At 42.8% G+C, this 18089-nt stretch overlaps 1 protein-coding gene across 1 annotated transcript; it reads right to left on the minus strand.

Moving 5' to 3' along the window:
• Window positions 1–1255: 1255 nt before the first annotated feature.
• Window positions 1256–17848, minus strand: LOC139565978 (translation initiation factor eIF2 assembly protein-like). The gene is made up of 13 exons (XM_071386737.1): window positions 17718–17848; window positions 17215–17286; window positions 16660–16720; window positions 16490–16522; window positions 16273–16368; window positions 16048–16154; window positions 5337–5388; window positions 5122–5197; window positions 4828–4950; window positions 4723–4751; window positions 4484–4612; window positions 2610–2747; window positions 1256–2246 (listed from the first exon to the last, which is right to left on the minus strand). The coding sequence occupies exons 1-13, from the start codon at window positions 17789–17791 to the stop codon at window positions 2202–2204; spliced, it is 1035 nt and encodes a 344-aa protein (XP_071242838.1). The 5' UTR covers window positions 17792–17848; the 3' UTR covers window positions 1256–2201.
• Window positions 17849–18089: the final 241 nt, after the last annotated feature.

Consider the following 18089-nt stretch of genomic DNA (forward strand, 5'->3'; position numbering starts at 1 on the left):
GAAAGGGTGTCTCTAGATAAAATGTGAAAACTTCCCATATTACTATATCTTGATCAAAACAGTGCTGACATGCATGAGACAGGTGATGCAATGAAATGCAATTCATGGGTCCTACACAAGTTTAATATCTTAGACACTATAATGGTCATATTATATTCTGATGTACTAATAAATACATTTGAGTTTGGGTGTTAATATTTAGATGGTTAAATACTCCCATCTCCAGCAAAGCAGTCTTGACTGCAGTGTCTTATCTGAATGCGCTGTAATCCACCTAAAAACACACACGGAATAGTATCCTCCAGTCGCGAAGAGCATTATTGCAGACTTTTTTCATCTGACAGGCCTACCAGAGCTTGTGTATAGGATAAAAGAGAGTGTGTGAGAGAGGGGCCAAGAGTGTGTCTGCGCGTGTGCTCTAGACGCTCATGAGTATTCCAGCTGCAAACTACTGCAGGTCCCTCTCAGCTCAAGAAAATCTATTCTCCACTTACCCTACCTCTCCCTTTCTCCCTCCTTTGATCTCCAGCTCTCTCAAGTTAGACTTTCACATATCTGCCTCCCTCCCTCACAGAAGGATGATTAGCCAACCCAGGCTGAGATGTAGGCTAGGATTTATGTCCATCTTGGCACACTGAAGAGAAGAGAGCGAGGGGAATTGAAAAGGGAGGTAGGAGGATGATGGATGTGTAGTCTCTTCTTTCTATCAGCAGTCTGGCACCACCCATCATTGATCTTTTTGCACCCCCCCCACCGCATGCAGGAGCAGTGTGCTGAAAACACAAGCCCCCGCCTCCAGGCTCAGATAATACAACACTGCAGCTCTCTGAACAATGTACTGTATCTGTATACAGGCTAGGATCTATTGGTTAACCAGCAATATTCTATCCCAACAGTGCTTTGTTATCGCATTTTACTTACTAGGCTACACTAGTGGTAACTATTCAAGACAAAACAGAACATCCAGGCATTCCATCCTAACGGAAATGCATTTCACATGAATTGTTATCCCAGACTCCTTTCTCTGCCCAGGACAGCTCACCATCTCCGATGGTTCTCATGTTAGGTAAACAACTCCCCCAAGTGGACCCTAATAAAAATGCACTACTCTCTTTCTCAACCTGCTGGTCTAGTCATTGGTGGCAAATTCCATTCTACTTTTTTAATCACATCCACTGTAGAGAAATGTAATAATCTACCAGTGAAAGTAGTATGCCTTCTATTTTAGTCTACACAAAAACAGACTGACAACAAAGAGCACACACCAGCAATTTATTACCCCATCAGAACACCTCTCTTTGCCAGCACATAGAAAATAAACCAATGATAAGAATCAAAACTAATTCTACAATAACATAGATAGAACTATAACGACCAGAGAGAGTAAGTAAGGAACTGGAATGTTTGAAATACTGTTTCACAGAGACTTCGTGAGTAAACCTTTGTATTGCTATTACATACAGATGTGTGTCTTAACGAAACCATCAGAAAGCACATGGAAAAATGTGCATTTGGTGTGTGTGAAGAGAGAAAGTCCAGTGGATTAAGTCAGAAAACTCTGACCCTTTGGGTATCTCCCTCAGAAATTGCAATCCCATGATGTACCTGATATACACACAAACTAAGACACGTCTCTTCCCCAGCGCTGTATTATAAATGTGAGCATTCTTTATTCCTATACACAGACTCCTGTAACAGACTCCCCCTTACCTTTACACAATGTTAAGTTACAGTATTTATATTTACATTAGACACACCGGGCCAATAGAACAGGGGCACTGCTTAGAACTCCCCTCTTAAATACACACAACCATGAGATTTAATGGGACTTTTACATTTACATTTACATTTAAGTCATTTAGCAGACGCTCTTATCCAGAGCGACTTACAATTTTACAGTGTTGCAGGTAGAAATATACTGCATAGAGCGGTCATGATGCTTTTCTCCTCATTATGGTTTGTTGTGTTTGTTCTATTCAATACATTTCTATCTGCAGCATTCTGGATAGGTCTAAGGTGATGACCAAAAGTGTATGGATTCCATCAGAAGATTCAAGAGCTGATAAGGACAAACCTCCATGTGTATAGTAGTCTCTGTGCTAACCACTAACGCTAGCCTTACAGTTTTAGGGTTATTGTTATGCTAGGCTAACAGTCTGAGGGAAAAGTCATCGTGTAGAGACCCTGCTCCTCAGGGGCTGTCACTGTCGTACCTCTTCCTCAGAGTCCTCTTGCTGGCGTTTCTTCTGCAGCAAAGAGTGAAAGTGTGAGATTATAAAAACTAATGCCGGGCTCCCGAGTGGCACAACGGTCTAAGACACTGCATCTCAGTGCTTGAGGCGTCACTACAGACACCCTGGTTCGAATCCAGGCTGTATCACAACCGGCCATGATTGGGAGTCCCAGAGGGCGGCATACAATTGGCCCAGCGTCGTCTGGGTTTGGCCGGTGTAGGCCGTCATTATAAATAAGAATTTGTTCTTAACTGACTTGCCTAGTTAAATAAAGGTTAAATACAACATTTTAATTGTAAAATGGTTGTGGAGATTGCCACAGGGTTGTTATAAGACAATCTTAAATTGTGTGACCACCACTGCCGTTGTTCTCACCAGTTTGAGGAAGTCGATGAGTTTGTATGCGTCCTCGCCAGTGGAGAGGTCCACAAAGTCCCTAGGGATCCGGTAGCGCAGACAGGGACTGGGCTGCACCGTCACATCACTGGTGGTGTAGCGGAACACAGGGCCTTCCTACAGATACAGACATACCACAAACTGGTGTTAACACAGGGCCTTCCTACAGATACAGACATACCACAAACTGGTGTTAACACAGGGCCTTCCTACAGTTACAGACAAACCACAAACTTGTGGTTAACACAGGGCCTTCCTACAGATACAGACGTACCACAAACTGGTGTTAACACATATTAGCAACTATGACTGAGTAGCAGGCCGTTTACTCTGGGCACCCAGAGTAAACTGCCTGCTCCTCAGTCCCAGTTGCTAATATATGCATATTATTATTAGTATTGGATAGAAAACACTCTGAAGTTTCTAAAACTGTTTGAATGATGTCTGTGATTATAACAGAACTCATATGGCAGGCAAAAACCTGAGAAAAAATCCAACCAGGAAGTGGGAAATCTGAGGTTTGTAGGTTTTTCAACTCATCGCCTATCAAATACACAGTGGGGTATGGGTAATTTTGCACTTCCTAAGGCTTCCACTAGATGTCAACAGTCTTTAGAACCTTGTCTGATGCTTCTACTGTGAAGGGGGGGGCGAATGAGAGGGGATTGAGTAAGGTCTACCATGACCTGAACATGCGCTGACCATGCACGTTCATGTGAGAGCGAGCTCTGTTCCATCGCACTTCTGAAGACAAAGGAATTCTCCGGTTGGAACATTATTGAAGATTTATGTTAAAAACATCCTAAAGATTGATTCAATACATCGTTTGACATGTTTCTACTGACTGTTACGGAAGTTTTTGACATTTCGTCTGCTTTTAGTGAACGCGCTTCGTGACTTTGGATTTGTTTACCAAACACGCTAACAAAAGTAGCTATTTGGACATAAATGATGGACATTACCGAACAAATCAAACATTTATTGTGGAACTGGGATTCCTGGGAGTGCATTCTGATGAAGATCATCAAAAGTAAGTGAATATTTATAATGTTATTTCTGACTTCTGTTGACTGCACAATATGGTGGATATATTTTTGTCTTGATTGGGCTCTGAGTGCCGACCTCAGATTATTGCATGGTTTGCTTTTTCCGTAAAGCTTTTTTGAAATCTGACACAGCGGTTGCATTAAGGAGAAGTGGATCTAAAATTCCATGTATAACACTTGATCTTTGATCAACGTTTATTATGAGTATTTCTGGAAATTGATGTGGCTCTCTGCAAAATCACCGGATGTTTTTGGAACTACTGAACATAACGCGCCAATGTATACTGAGATTTTTTTATATAAATATGAACTTTACCGAACAAAACATACATGTATTGTGTAACATGAAGACCTATGCGTGTCATCTGATGAAGATCATCAAAGGTTAGTGATTCATTTTATCTCTATTTCCTATTTTTGTGACTCATGTCTTTGGCTGGAAAAATGGCTGTTTTTCTGTGATTTGGCGGTGACCTAACATAATCGTTTGTGGTGGTTTCGCTGTAAAGCCTTTTTGAAATCGGACACTGTGGTGGGTTTAACAACAAGATTACCTTTAAAATGGTATAAGATAGTTGTATGTTTGAGGAATTTTAATTATGAGATTTCTGTTGTTTGAATTTGGCGCCCTGCACTTTCACTGGCTGTTGTCATATCAATCCCGTTAACGGGATTGCAGCCCTAAAAAGTTAACACAGGGCCTTCCTACAGACATACCACAAACTGGTGGGACTTGCACACATGAACAAACATACACATGCATATGTACAACAAAGCCACAGCCTGGGTCACATATTTGTCACTGACCTGCTGGGCTGTGTCAACCTGCTCTTGATTGGCTGACAGGCTGTTCCCGGAGGTAAGCTCCTCCCACGTGAACAGCAGTGAATCTGTCACCTCACCAAAGGGGTTGAGATCGATCAGCCACACCTTCCCCTGTCAAACACACACAGGGTCAAAGATGCACATACTCATAGAAAAGCCTTGGCTACAACCAAACAGAGGCAGGAAATAATGTCTGGGAAAATAAATGACAAAAGACTTACCCAGCTATCTCTGTAGACATCCAACACAACTGTAAAACAGAAAACATACTGTATTACTCTTATTACAATATATTCTAATTATCAACCACACTGAATCCCACTCACAGTCCTCATCCAGGAACTGATACTGGACGTGTTGGCTGAAGAACTCCTGGATGGAGTGGCAGATCTGGGCTTCCTGCTTGGAGATGTGGTGGTAGTACTGGGTATAGTCTCTCTGGGAGATCCCTAAAGAACACACGCACAGCTCTCAGAACAGATCTCCAGTCCACACAACAGCCCTGACGCTTGCCACACTGTCTTGGGAACAGTGCAAGTGAACACAGGCTCTCTGAATGTGGCTGAGGGAGGGTGAGAGTAAAGGTGAATGGTGTGTTAACCTCTTCATACAGTACTTACCGATCAGCTTGTTCTCTTTGATGAAACACCTGAACTCCCCACCAGGTAGCAGCTCACTCCACTTCCTCAGGACCAGCTGAACTCAGGGGTATAATACAACACTATTAAACAGTGGGAAGAAAAGGTGTGTGTGTGTGTGTGTGTGTGTGTGTGTGTGTGTGTGTGTGTGTGTGTGTGGAAAAGAGAGTGTAAGCAGGTGAGTACGTGTTAAATACCTCATAGTTTATGGCTGGATTCTGAGAATTCTCGTCACTGCTGTGAAGGAATCTGTAGAGGGAGATTGGAACAGTGACCATTCGGTTCTAGACTCACATTAAACTCACACACACTTGCATTCACACAAATACAAACACAAGAGTAGTAAGCTTCACACACATGCACACCTGCACAAATGCTCCTCATTGGCCCCTTCACAATTGAAAGCTCAGTACTAAATCAAGTGCTGGACAGTGCTGTATTAAGTCTTCCACCATGCCAGAGCTGTCTGCCAACTGGGCCCATTATCAGAGCGCTCCAATGGGAGCAGTACATCTATGATGAAGCAATCTCACCAAACCTCTTCCCAGCCCACTGCTGTCAGAAAGGCTGACTCACTGCCTGCAGTGTTTTCCACAGCGGGTAGAAAACCCATCTGTACTGAACAAAAATATAAAACGCTACAATTTCAAAGATTTTGTTGAGTTACAGTTCATATAAGGATTGAAATAAATTGAAATAAATTCATTATGCCCTAATCTATGGATTTCACATGACCGGGGAGGGGCGCAGCCATGGGTGGGCTGGGGATGGCATAGGATGTGGAGGTCCTGGGCTGGTGTGGCTACACATGATCTGCGGTTGTGAAGCCAGATGGACGTACTGGCAAATTCTCTAATACGACGTTGGAGGCGGCTTATGGTAGATAAATTAACATAACATTTTCCGGCAACAGCTCTGGTGGACATTCCTGCAATCAGCATGCCAATTGCATGCTCCCTCAAAACATCTGTGACATTGTGTTGTGTGACAACTTGTCCCCAGCACAAGGTGCACATGTGTAATAATCATGCTGTTTAATAATCTTGATATGCCACACCTGTCAGGTAGATGGATTACCTTGACAAAGGATAAAATTCTCACTAACAGGGAAGTAAACAAATTTGTACACACAATTTGAGAAAAATAAGCTTTTTGTGCACATGGAACATTTCTGGGATCATTTATTTCAGCTCATTTTCATGCAAATGACTGCCGGTATCATGGTAATTGACCATTAACGAACATAAACACGTCTAGCATCTCCAGGCATCCACTCATACAAGCCGCTGATCTACATTTTTAGTAAACACCATCACAATAAATCCATTATTTATTTTAGGCAGGTCTAAAGAAACATTATGATATGAAGAAAATGTATATTTCAGAAGAACAGAATATGTTATCTAGCTATGCACCATGACATACGCTGCTAGTTCATTTAGCAGACAAGACATGCTTATAAGTCTTGTGCCATTATTTTAAGTAAGAAGAATATAATTTTACTTAGCTGAATAAAATAGAAAGGACATTTTTACCAAGGGCGCATATAAAGTGGCTGTGAGCGTAAAAGTGATTTAGATTTAGAGCTTTTTGGCAACTTTTGTTGTGAATGACACAGACCTTAAAATGTCTTAGAAATCAAAACAAATATGGGCTCCATGATGCGACTATAGGCTATTGATGATGTGAGAAAGTAGCAAAAAGCTTGCCTCAGGTTGCACACTGTTCTCTCATCCTGTATCATCATATTTTCACACATCAAATCAAACTTTATTGGTCGCGTACACATATTTTGCAGATATTATAGCGGGTGTAGCGAAACGCATACAGTTGAAGTCGGAGGTTTACATACACTTAGGTTGGCGTCATTAAAACTTGTTTTTCAACCACTCCACAAATTTCTTGTTAATAACAAACTATAGTTTTGGCAAGTCGGTTAGGACATCTACTTTGTGCATGACAAGTAATTTTTCCAACAATTGTTTACAGACTGATTATTTCACTTATAATTCACTGCATCACAATTCCAGTGGGTCAGAAGTTTACATAGACTAAGTTGACTGTTCCTTAAAACAGCTTGGAAAATTCCAGAAAATTATGTCATGGCTTTAGAAGCTTCTGATAGGCTAATTGACATCATTTGAGTCAACTGGAGGTGTACCTGTGGATGTATTTCAAGGCCTACCTTCAAACGCACTGCCTCTTTGCTTGACATCATGAGGAAAAAAATTGTAGACCTCCACAAGTGTGGTTCATCCTTGGGAGCAATTTCCAAACACCTGAAGGTACCACGTTCATCTGTACAAACAGTAGTACGGAAGTATAAACACCATGGGACCACGCAGCCGTCATACCGCTCAGGAAGGAGAGGCATTCTGTCTCCTAAAGATTAATGTACTTTGGTGCGAAAATTGCAAATCAATCCCAGAACAACAGCAAAGGACCTTGTGAAGATGCTGGAGGAAACAGGTACAAAGGTATCTATATCCACAGTAAAACGAGTCCTATATAGACATATCAACATAACCTGAAAGGCCGCTCAAGCAAGGAAGAAGCCACTGCTCCAAAACCGCCATCAAAAAGCCAGACTACAGTTTGCAACTGCACATGGGGACAAAGATCATACTTTTTGGAGAAATGTCCTCTGGTCTGATGAAACAAAAATGGCCATAATGGCCATATAGACCATTGTTATGTTTAGAGGAATAGGGGGAGGCTTCCAAGCCGAAGAACACCATCTCAAGCGTGAAGCACGGGGTGGCAGCATCATGTTGTGGGGGTGCTTTGCTGCAGGAGGGACTGGTGCACTACACAAAATAGATGGCATCATGAGGTACGAAAATTATGTGGATATATTGAAGCAACATCAAGACATCAGTCAGGAAGTTAAAGCTTGGTCGCAAATGGGTCTTCCAAATGGACAATGACCCCAAGCATACTTCCAAAGTTGTGGCAAAATAGCTCAAGGACAACAAAGTCAAGGTATTGGAGTGGCCAACACAAAGCCATGACCTCATCCTATAGAAAATGTGTGGGCAGAACTGAAAAAGTGTGTGCGAGCAAGGAGGACTACAAACCTGACTCAGTTACACCAGCTCTGTCAGGAGGAATGGCCCAAAATTCACCCAACTTATTGTGGGAAGCTTGTGGAAGGCTACCCAAAACAGTCTGACCCAAGTGAACAATTTAAAAGGCAATGCTACCAAATACTAATTGAGTGTATGCAAACTTCTGACCCACTGGGAATGTGATGAAAGAAATAAAAGCTGAAATAAATCATTCTCTCTACTATTATTCTGACATTTCACATTCTTAAAACAAAGTGGTGATCATAACTGACCTAAGACAGGGAATTTTTACTAGGATTAAGTTCAAATGTATTTGGCTAAGGTGTATGTAAACGTCCGACTTCAACTGTGTATATATATATATATCGATATAGAATATATATATATCGTTTTTGTTGTTGCCTGTTTTGCATATTATTTTGGCATGAATATGTCACATATCAGGTTGCAAACAATGTTTAAAAAAATCATTGAGTTAATAAAGCCGCAAACAAACATGGTCTCTTATTCTTTCTTGAGTAAAGCAGCTCCAAAATGCTGGTGTTTCACCACTACTTTCTGTGGTGGTGGGACAGCTAGCGGAAAATACAGAGCGTAGGGGTTGGTAATGTTCTCTAGTTGCGCCGTGATTGGCTCAGTGTTCTGTCACACATGGTGGCACTACGTCACGCAAAATCTACAGGAAATTTCTTCTTGAATTTATGAAAATTCAAGCCTCTAGGGTGCTGCCATAGATTTACATTAGAAGCGCCCATCCAAGGCGGCTCAAGGTCATTGGCTACAGATAAAATAACATCAAATCACGCTATATCTACCGTAGCTTTGATGAAGGAATCAGTGGCTAACTGCAAGCGTTGCAAAGAAATCACTAGCCTGCTATTCAGTGGAGTATGGTCCAAGTCTGGGTTTAAGGATCTCTTTTCCATGCTTAGAAAGGACACCAAAGGTTGAATACATTGGCCATACTGTCAATCCAGCATGATTTCTGCCATGTTCAAAACAACTGGAAAATCATTACTGGGAAATCTCAGACTTCAGTGAGTTCAAGACAACTGGGAACTCTGAAAGAAATGTGTTCCGACTGGGAAAATAAGTTTTGAATGGTTATCCAACTTGGAATCCCAAGTCGGGAACTCGGGTCTCTTTCTAGAGCTCCGACCTGAAGATCACTGACGTCATGATTCAACCTTGTTCCCCCCCCCAGAGTTCCCAGTTGTCTTGAAAGCACCATAAATCCAGAATCCCAGACTTTGATGACAAAATTTGCCCACAAGAAAGTCTGATGTTGGCAGTCCAATCAAAGCTACGGTAGATATAGCGTGATTTGATGTTATTTTATCTGTCAAGTGAGCACAGCACAACAAGGTGTCCCAATATGTCTTATATGCTGCTGCTGCATAAATTATATAATATGCCAGGGAGATAGTATTACTTTCTTTGCTACAGTATACCTAAGTGTATGTTGTGTAGTAAGCTGTTAGTTGCCCATGTGCCTCACACACTAATAATTTGGTCCCTTTCCCCTCATAACTTACTTAGCCTACTGTTCTGACTTGGTGGTGCACATGTAGCCTATAGCCTGTTTTAGAGACATGTCATCATTGAATGCTGTAAGAGCTTTCATTGTCTGCTTACAGTGTATTCAGAAAATATTCAGACCACTTGACTTTTTCCACATTTTGTTACGTTACAGGCTTATTTTAAAATGTAGTGTTTTTTTCAATCATTAATCTACACACAATACCACATAATGACAAAGCAAAAACAGATTGATAAATATTTAAAAATTAAAATTAAAAATTAAAAACGGAAATATCACATTTACATAAGTTCAGACCCTTTACTAAGTACTTTGTTGAAGCACCTTTGGCCTCTAATACAGCCTCAAGTCTTCTTGGGTATGACGCTACCAGCTTGGTAGACTTGTATTTGGGGAGTTTCTCCCATTCTTCTCTGAAGATCCTCTCAAGCTCTGTCAGGTTGGATGGGGAGCGTCACTGCACAGTATTTTCAGGTCTCTCCAGAGATGCTTACATTTACATTTACATTTAAGTCATTTGGCAGACGCTCTTATCCAGAGCGACTTACAAATTGGTGCATTCACCTTATGATATCCAGTGGAACAACCACTTTACAATAGTGCATCTAACTCTTTTAAGGGGGGGGGGGGGTTAGAAGGATTACTTTATCCTATCCTAGGTATTCCTTAAAGAGGTGGGGTTTCAGGTGTCTCCGGAAGGTGGTGATTGACTCCGCTGACCTGGCGTCGTGAGGGAGTTTGTTCCACCATTGGGGTGCCAGAGCAGCGAACAGTTTTGACTGGGCTGAGCGGGAACTGTACTTCCTCAGAGGTAGGGAGGCGAGCAGGCCAGAGGTGGATGAACGCAGTGCCCTTGTTTGGGTGTAGGGCCTGATCAGAGCCTGAAGGTACGGAGGTGCCGTTCCCCTCACAGCTCCGTAGGCAAGCACCATGGTCTTGTAGCGGATGCGAGCTTCAACTGGAAGCCAGTGGAGAGAGCGGAGGAGCGGGGTGACGTGAGAGAACTTGGGAAAGTTGAACACCAGACGGGCTGCGGCGTTCTGGATGAGTTGTAGGGGTTTAATGGCACAGGCAGGGAGCCCAGCCAACAGCGAGTTGCAGTAATCCAGACGGGAGATGACAAGTGCCTGGATTAGGACCTGCGCCGCTTCCTGCGTGAGGCAGGGTCGTACTCTGCGAATGTTGTAGAGCATGAACCTACAGGAACGGGTCACCGCCTTGATGTTAGTTGAGAACGACAGGGTGTTGTCCAGGATCACGCCAAGGTTCTTAGCACTCTGGGAGGAGGACACAATGGAGTTGTCAACCGTGATGGCGAGATCATGGAACGGGCAGTCCTTCCCCGGGAGGAAGAGCAGCTCCGTCTTGCCGAGGTTCAGCTTGAGGTGGTGATCCGTCATCCACACTGATATGTCTGCCAGACATGCAGAGATGCGATTCACCACCTGGTTATCAGAGGGGGGAAAGTTTTATTTTATTTGAATGCTTGATTGGGTTCAAGTCCAGGTTCTGGCTAGGCCACTCAAGGACATTCAGAGAGTTGTCCCGAAGCCACTCCTGCTTTATCTTGGCTGTGTGGTTAGGGTCGTTGTCCTGTTGGAAGGTGAACCTTCACCCCAGTCTGAGGTCCTGAGCGCTCTGGGGCAGGTTTTCATCAAGGATCTCTCTGTACTTTGCTCCGTTCATCTTTCCCTCGATCCTGACTAGTCTCCCAGTCCCTGTCGCTGAAAGAAATGCCCACAGCATGATGAGGTTTCCTCCAGAAGTGATGCTTGGGATTCAGGCCAGAGTTCAATCTTGGTTTCATCAGACTAGAGAATCTTGCTTCTCATGGTCTGAGAGTCCTTTAGGTGCCCTTTGGCAAACTCCAAGTGGGCTGTCATGGGCCTTTTACTGAGGAGTGGCTTCCGCCTGTCTAAAGCTACCATAAAGGCCTGATTGGTGGAGTGCTGCACAGATGGTTGTCCTTCTGGAATGTTCTCCTATCTCCACAGAGAAACTCTGGAGCTCTGTCAGAGTGGCCATCGAGTTCTTGGTTACCTGCCTGACCAAGGCCCTTCTCCCCCGATTGCTCAGTTTGGCCGGGTTGGCCAGCTCTAGGAAGAGTCTTGGTGGTTCCAAACTTCTTCCATTTAAGAATGATGGAGGCCACTTTGTTCTTGGGGACCTCCAATTGTACAGATATATTTTGGTACCCTTCCCCAGATCTGTGCCTCGACACAATTCTGTCTCGGAGCTCTAAGGACAATTCCTTTCAACCTTATGGCTTGATTTTTGCTCTGTCATGCACTGTCGACTGTGGGACCTTATAAAGACAGATGTGTGCCTTTTGAAATCATGTCCAATCAATTGAATTTACCACAGGTGGATTCCAATCAAGTTGTAGAAACATCTCAAGGATGATCAATGGATACAGGATGCATCTGAGCTAAATTTTTAGTCTCACAGCAAAGGGTCTGAATACTTAAGTAAATGTGATTTCTGTTTTTTTATTTTTAATACATTTGCAAAAATGTAAAAAAACCTGTTTTCACTTTGTCATTATGAGTTACTGTGTGTAGATTGATGAGTATTTGTATTTATTTAATCAATTTTATAATAAGGCTGTAACGTGACAAAATGTTGAAAAAGTCAAGGGCTCTGAATACACTAGGATGAGCCTTAACTAGAATACAGTATATACACATATGAAGAGGGTAAAACAGTATGTAAACAATTACTCTCAATTTAATCATGTCTTTACTAATATGTAAAATTTGTTGAGATTTAGAATGGCCCATTATCAAATGGGTAGGGGCAGGGGGAAAAGATGTCATCCGTATGCACTCGAATAGCGAATAGAGGCCACTTTCCCTCCGGTTAGTTTTTCAATTATGCGTGTAGGCTACTCCTGTTTTATAGCGGAGCATGTGCTTCATATTAGCAGCTGAGAAATAAATATAGTAGCAGCTGGAATCCTCCTCTTTTTAGTGCCAACCATCAAAACTCCACACATCAACCACTGTTTGAGGAGCCTTCAGCCTCTCGCTGCGCGCAGTTGATATTCCACCCAAACGCTGTATGCCATGGGCTCTCCAACCCTGTTCCTGTAGCTACCCAGTGCTTAACTTGGGAAACCAAGTGAAATTTGTTCGGGAACATCGATAGTAACATGTTTTCCCAACTAAAAATATTGAATTAAACTGTTTACAGCCTACCTCTCTGCGCGATTGAGAAAGGAAGGAGAGAGAGAGAGAGAGAGGAGGCGCATGGTGGTGAGATATTCTGTAGTTAAAGGTATAAAAAAATATAAAAAATGCACCATTATTCAAAATCAAATTCACTATAATTGTATGCTAACTCTGTAAGTTGCCCTGCACAATCAGTGGCCTATATGTTCTCGCCCAGACTCATGGATAGAAAGTTTGGAGCATAGCATAAGGTCCATTCAGTAGGCATAATAATACAGTCCACACTCAAAGGCATAACTAGAATTTGTTTACTTTTCTAGGCTAGACCAATTATGCACCAAAGACATTAAAAAGGTTATAGTGCGTAATATGCGGTAGGCTATTAGACTATGTATTGTATAAAAAGCACAAACATTTTAATTCATTTTTTGGGGGGAGCTTGAGCTCATATATATATGGGTGTTATATATGGGTGTTTTGAATGAATCATCACCTTAGAAAGCGCTGTCCATTTTGTTATATTTGGCATTGAAACAACATCCACAACAACCATGTTTTTCACTCAGTTTCAACCTGTTGTTGAACTTTCTCCAAATTGATCATCACAGTGAGGTGAGTTTTAAAAGCACATATTGTTTTGATGATGAGTGTTTGATGTGATTTTCCATTGTATTTGCATTGAGTGGTTAGAGGAACAATAGAGCCCTGAGCACCAGACCATTAGGACCTGATGGAGGAACAATAGAGCCCTGAGTGCCAGACCATTAGGACCTGATGGAGGGACAATAGAGCACTGAGTACCAGACCATTAGAACCTGATGGAGGGACAATAGAGCACTGAGTACCAGACCATTAGGACCTGATGGAGGAACAATAGAGCACTGAGCACCAGACCATTAGGACCTGATGGAGGAACAATAGAGCACTGAATACAACACCATTAGGACCTGATGGAGGAACAATAGAGCACTGAGTACAACACCATTAGGACCTGATGGAGGAACAATAGAGCACTGAGCACCAGACCATTAGGACCTGATGGAGGAACAATAGAGCACTGAGCACCAGACCATTAGGACCTGATGGAGGAACAATAGAGCACTGAGTACAACACCATTAGGACCTGATGGAGGAACAATAGAGCACTGAGCACCAGACCATTAGAACCTGATGGAGGGACAATAGAGCCCTGAGTGCCAGACCATTAGAACCGATGGAGGGACAATAGAGCACTGAGTACCAGACCATTAGGACCTGATGGAGGAACAATAGAGCACTGAGCACCAGACCATTAGAACCTGATGGAGGGACAATAGAGCCCTGAGTGCCAGACCATTAGGACCTGATGGAGGAACAATAGAGCACTGAGCACCAGACCATTAGAACCTGATGGAGGGACAATAGAGCCCTGAGTGCCAGACCATTAGAACCTGATGGAGGAACAATAGAGCACTGAGTACCAGACCATTAGGACCTGATGGAGGAACAATAGAGCCCTGAGTGCCAGACCATTAGAACCTGATGGAGGGACAATAGAGCACTGAGCACCAGACCATTAGAACCTGATGGAGGGACAATAGAGCCCTGAGTGCCAGACCATTAGAACCTGATGGAGGGACAATAGAGCACTGAGTACCAGACCATTAGGACCTGATGGAGGAACAATAGAGCACTGAGTACCAGACCATTAGGACCTGATGGAGGAACAATAGAGCCCTGAGTGCCAGACCATTAGAACCTGATGGAGGGACAATAGAGCACTGAGCACCAGACCATTAGAACCTGATGGAGGGACAATAGAGCCCTAGAGCTCAGTGCCAGACCATTAGAACCGATGGAGGGACAATAGAGCACTGAGTACCAGACCATTAGGACCTGATGGAGGAACAATAGAGCACTGAGCACCAGACCATTAGGACCTGATGGAGGGACAATAGAGCCCTGAGCGCCAGACCATTAGGACCTGATGGAGGGACAATAGAGCACTGAGCACCAGACCATTAGAACCTGATGGAGGGACAATAGAGCCCTGAGTGCCAGACCATTAGAACCTGATGGAGGGACAATAGAGCCCTGAGTGCCAGACCATTAGAACCTGATGGAGGGACAATAGAGCCCTGAGTGCCAGACCATTAGAACCTGATGGAGGGACAATAGAGCACTGAGCACCAGACCATTAGAACCTGATGGAGGGACAATAGAGCCCTGAGTGCCAGACCATTAGAACCTGATGGAGGGACAATAGAGCACTGAGTACCAGACCATTAGGACCTGATGGAGGAACAATAGAGCACTGAGTACCAGACCATTAGGACCTGATGGAGGAACAATAGAGCCCTGAGTGCCAGACCATTAGAACCTGATGGAGGGACAATAGAGCACTGAGCACCAGACCATTAGAACCTGATGGAGGGACAATAGAGCCCTGAGTGCCAGACCATTAGGACCTGATGGAGGGACAATAGAGCCCTGAGTGCCAGACCATTAGAACCTGATGGAGGGACAATAGAGCCCTGAGTGCCAGACCATTAGAACCTGATGGAGGGACAATAGAGCCCTGAGTGCCAGACCATTAGAACCGATGGAGGGACAATAGAGCCCTGAGTGCCAGACCATTAGAACCTGATGGAGGGACAATAGAGCCCTGAGTGCCAGACCATTCGCACCTGATGGATGGACAATAGAGCCCTGAGTACCAGACCATTAGGACCTGATGGAGGGACAATAGAGTCCTGAGTACCAGGTCATTAGAACCTGATGGAGGGACAATAGAGCCCTGAGTGCCAGACCATTAGAACCGATGGAGGGACAATAGAGCCCTGAGTGCCAGACCATTAGAACCTGATGGAGGGACAATAGAGCCCTGAGTACCAGACCATTCGCACCTGATGGATGGACAATAGAGCCCTGAGTACCAGACCATTAGGACCTGATGGAGGGACAATAGAGTCCTGAGTACCAGGTCATTAGGACCTGATGGTCGTTAGTGAGTTGGGTACTATCAACGCATGTCCAGAGTGCATAATAGGAGATTACTGTGACTCAACGGTCACGTGGAATTTGATAATACGGTCACCGCAACAGCCCAAGTGAGAATGTGAGAGTGTGAGCGAGTGGAGGGGATTCTTACGGCTGTGTGAGGTCATGGGTGATGAAGTCAGAGCTCTTGAAGAGCAGGAAGATATCACTCAGACTCTGACACTGCAGGGAGCTGTTCAGAGCAATCCAGTTAGCATCCTGCAAGAGAGAAGGAAACACACACACACTTATTCACTCAAAATTACCACTCAGACAGACACACTGTGGACAGTATTTTAACCTTATATTGATGGTGTTAGAGGATTGTGTCTCTCACCCGCGGTGCACTCCAGTTCAGTTTGGGAAAGACACACCCACCTAGGGTGTTGATGGCTTCCAGCACTTTAGAGTTGAATTCTGGGAACTCTGGAGCCTGGAACACAAAGCACCACAACAAATCTCCACCTATTCATTGTATGCATATCATATTACAAACTTGACAAAACTTTTATGCAGATGGATTGATCATATTTGACATGATCTACATTACGTACTGTTACAGTGGTGGTTGTCTCATCATCTGACCACTAATTTTGTTGAGAGAAGAAAATATAATCAATCAGTAAATCAAACAGCCAAGCATTGAGCATAAAGTCTGCCTTTTCAGTCTCTACTTTACTAGAGAGCGAAATGGAGTGCACCTCTATGTCTGGAGCAAAATTACCTGAACGTCTTCCTCCTCTGAGTCACTGTTGTTGGTCTGGTTATGCTGAGTGTTGTTGTCCCTGGTATGAGGAGAGATTTTATTAGGGAGTATAAGGGCAATTCCATGGTAACGGAATTACGCTGAGACTAAGATTTTTCATTTTTAAATGTATACCAAACAAAAACCATTGATTTCTATAGTTTTTTAAAACTTTTAACTCTATACACAAGGACTACTTTCAACAATTTCCACTGAAAATTCTACAAAAACACATTTACAGGAAGAACTGTACAGATACAAAGTTTGGCAACAGAATAAAACTGAGGGAGATTTTACCATAATTATGCTACCACTTTGCATCTGCAGTTTTTTCCAGTACGTTTTTTTTTTTACTGTGTAAATTGTTCAAAGTAGTCATTGTGCATAAAGTTTTATGATTTGTTAAACTTTGAAAATCAGTTTTGTTTTTGGCATACATTTTAATTCTAAAATTGGTGTCTCTAAGTTACAGTGTATGGGAATAGATACAGGACACTAGATGTATGTGCTTTAAAGGGTAATAAGTATGCTTACCCTCCAGAAACTACTAGTGTTCCATCGTCCAGCAAATAATCTATTACATTCTGAGGCAGTGGGAGAATCAAACTGAAAGAAAGATAACACCAAACATTAGGCCTACACAACACAAACTATCAGACTAGTATTGACCAAAGATAAGAGAAAACAAACAGTCTCAAAGGTAGAGATTGATCTGATGCAATATCAATGACAATATCATCACAAAAGCATTTACACCTGGCACTTCTAACAAATTCAAATGTTTAATAACAGTAAAGGACAGGTGTGGTTTGTGAGAATTCACAATTAGCTGATAAAAGTACAGTTTGGCTGTGTTACAATATCAGAGGCACACGAGTATCACACACACAAGTGACATCATATTGGCTAACACAGCTTGCTAGCTAAACAGATAACTATACGTTAGCTACCCAAATTATAGCACAACCAGTGTTTATTTGATAGTGACGAGATCAACAACATATCTGAGACTGTACTGGTCAAGTTAATGAGTTCACCTTTTGATAGTATGCTTCTTAAATATCGGATACCAGACCGAAAACTGACAATTTACAACTTGCTCCTTCTTCATACTGCAAATTATTTACCGGAAGTGAGTCCAGCCACATATGGTTCCCTTAAGAAAAAGGCGATTAATATTGGTTTCATGTAGTTTACAACCTTTCCATAACACCAAAATTATAATGGCTTGTATTTATTACCGAGTTTTAGTTTAATTATAATTCAGGTTAGGTTATCTGGAATGGTTGAGACCGTCTCTAATGTATTATAATATTTTACAGAAGAGGGAGATTATTTGTGCGTTGCACACGTAGGCGTGATCAATGCTGTGGGCTTTATTTATTTTTTGACTTCTTTAACTTGACTTG

The sequence above is a fragment of the Salvelinus alpinus genome, chromosome 37 (assembly GCF_045679555.1).
Source record: "Salvelinus alpinus chromosome 37, SLU_Salpinus.1, whole genome shotgun sequence".
NCBI classification, from domain to species: Eukaryota; Metazoa; Chordata; class Actinopteri; order Salmoniformes; family Salmonidae; genus Salvelinus; species Salvelinus alpinus.

Excerpts from the sequence above, each read along its gene's own strand:
- LOC139565978 (XM_071386737.1), bottom strand. The coding sequence starts at position 17,791 with ATGAAGAAGGAGCAAGTTGTAAATTGTCAGTTTTCGGTCTGGTATCCG. Across the intron at positions 4,951-5,121 it reads CAAAGAGAACAAGCTGATCG|GGATCTCCCAGAGAGACTAT; the intron begins GTAAGTACTGTA and ends TGTGTTCTTTAG. Across the intron at positions 4,752-4,827 it reads TCAGTTCCTGGATGAGGACT|TTGTGTTGGATGTCTACAGA; the intron begins GTGAGTGGGATT and ends TCTGTTTTACAG.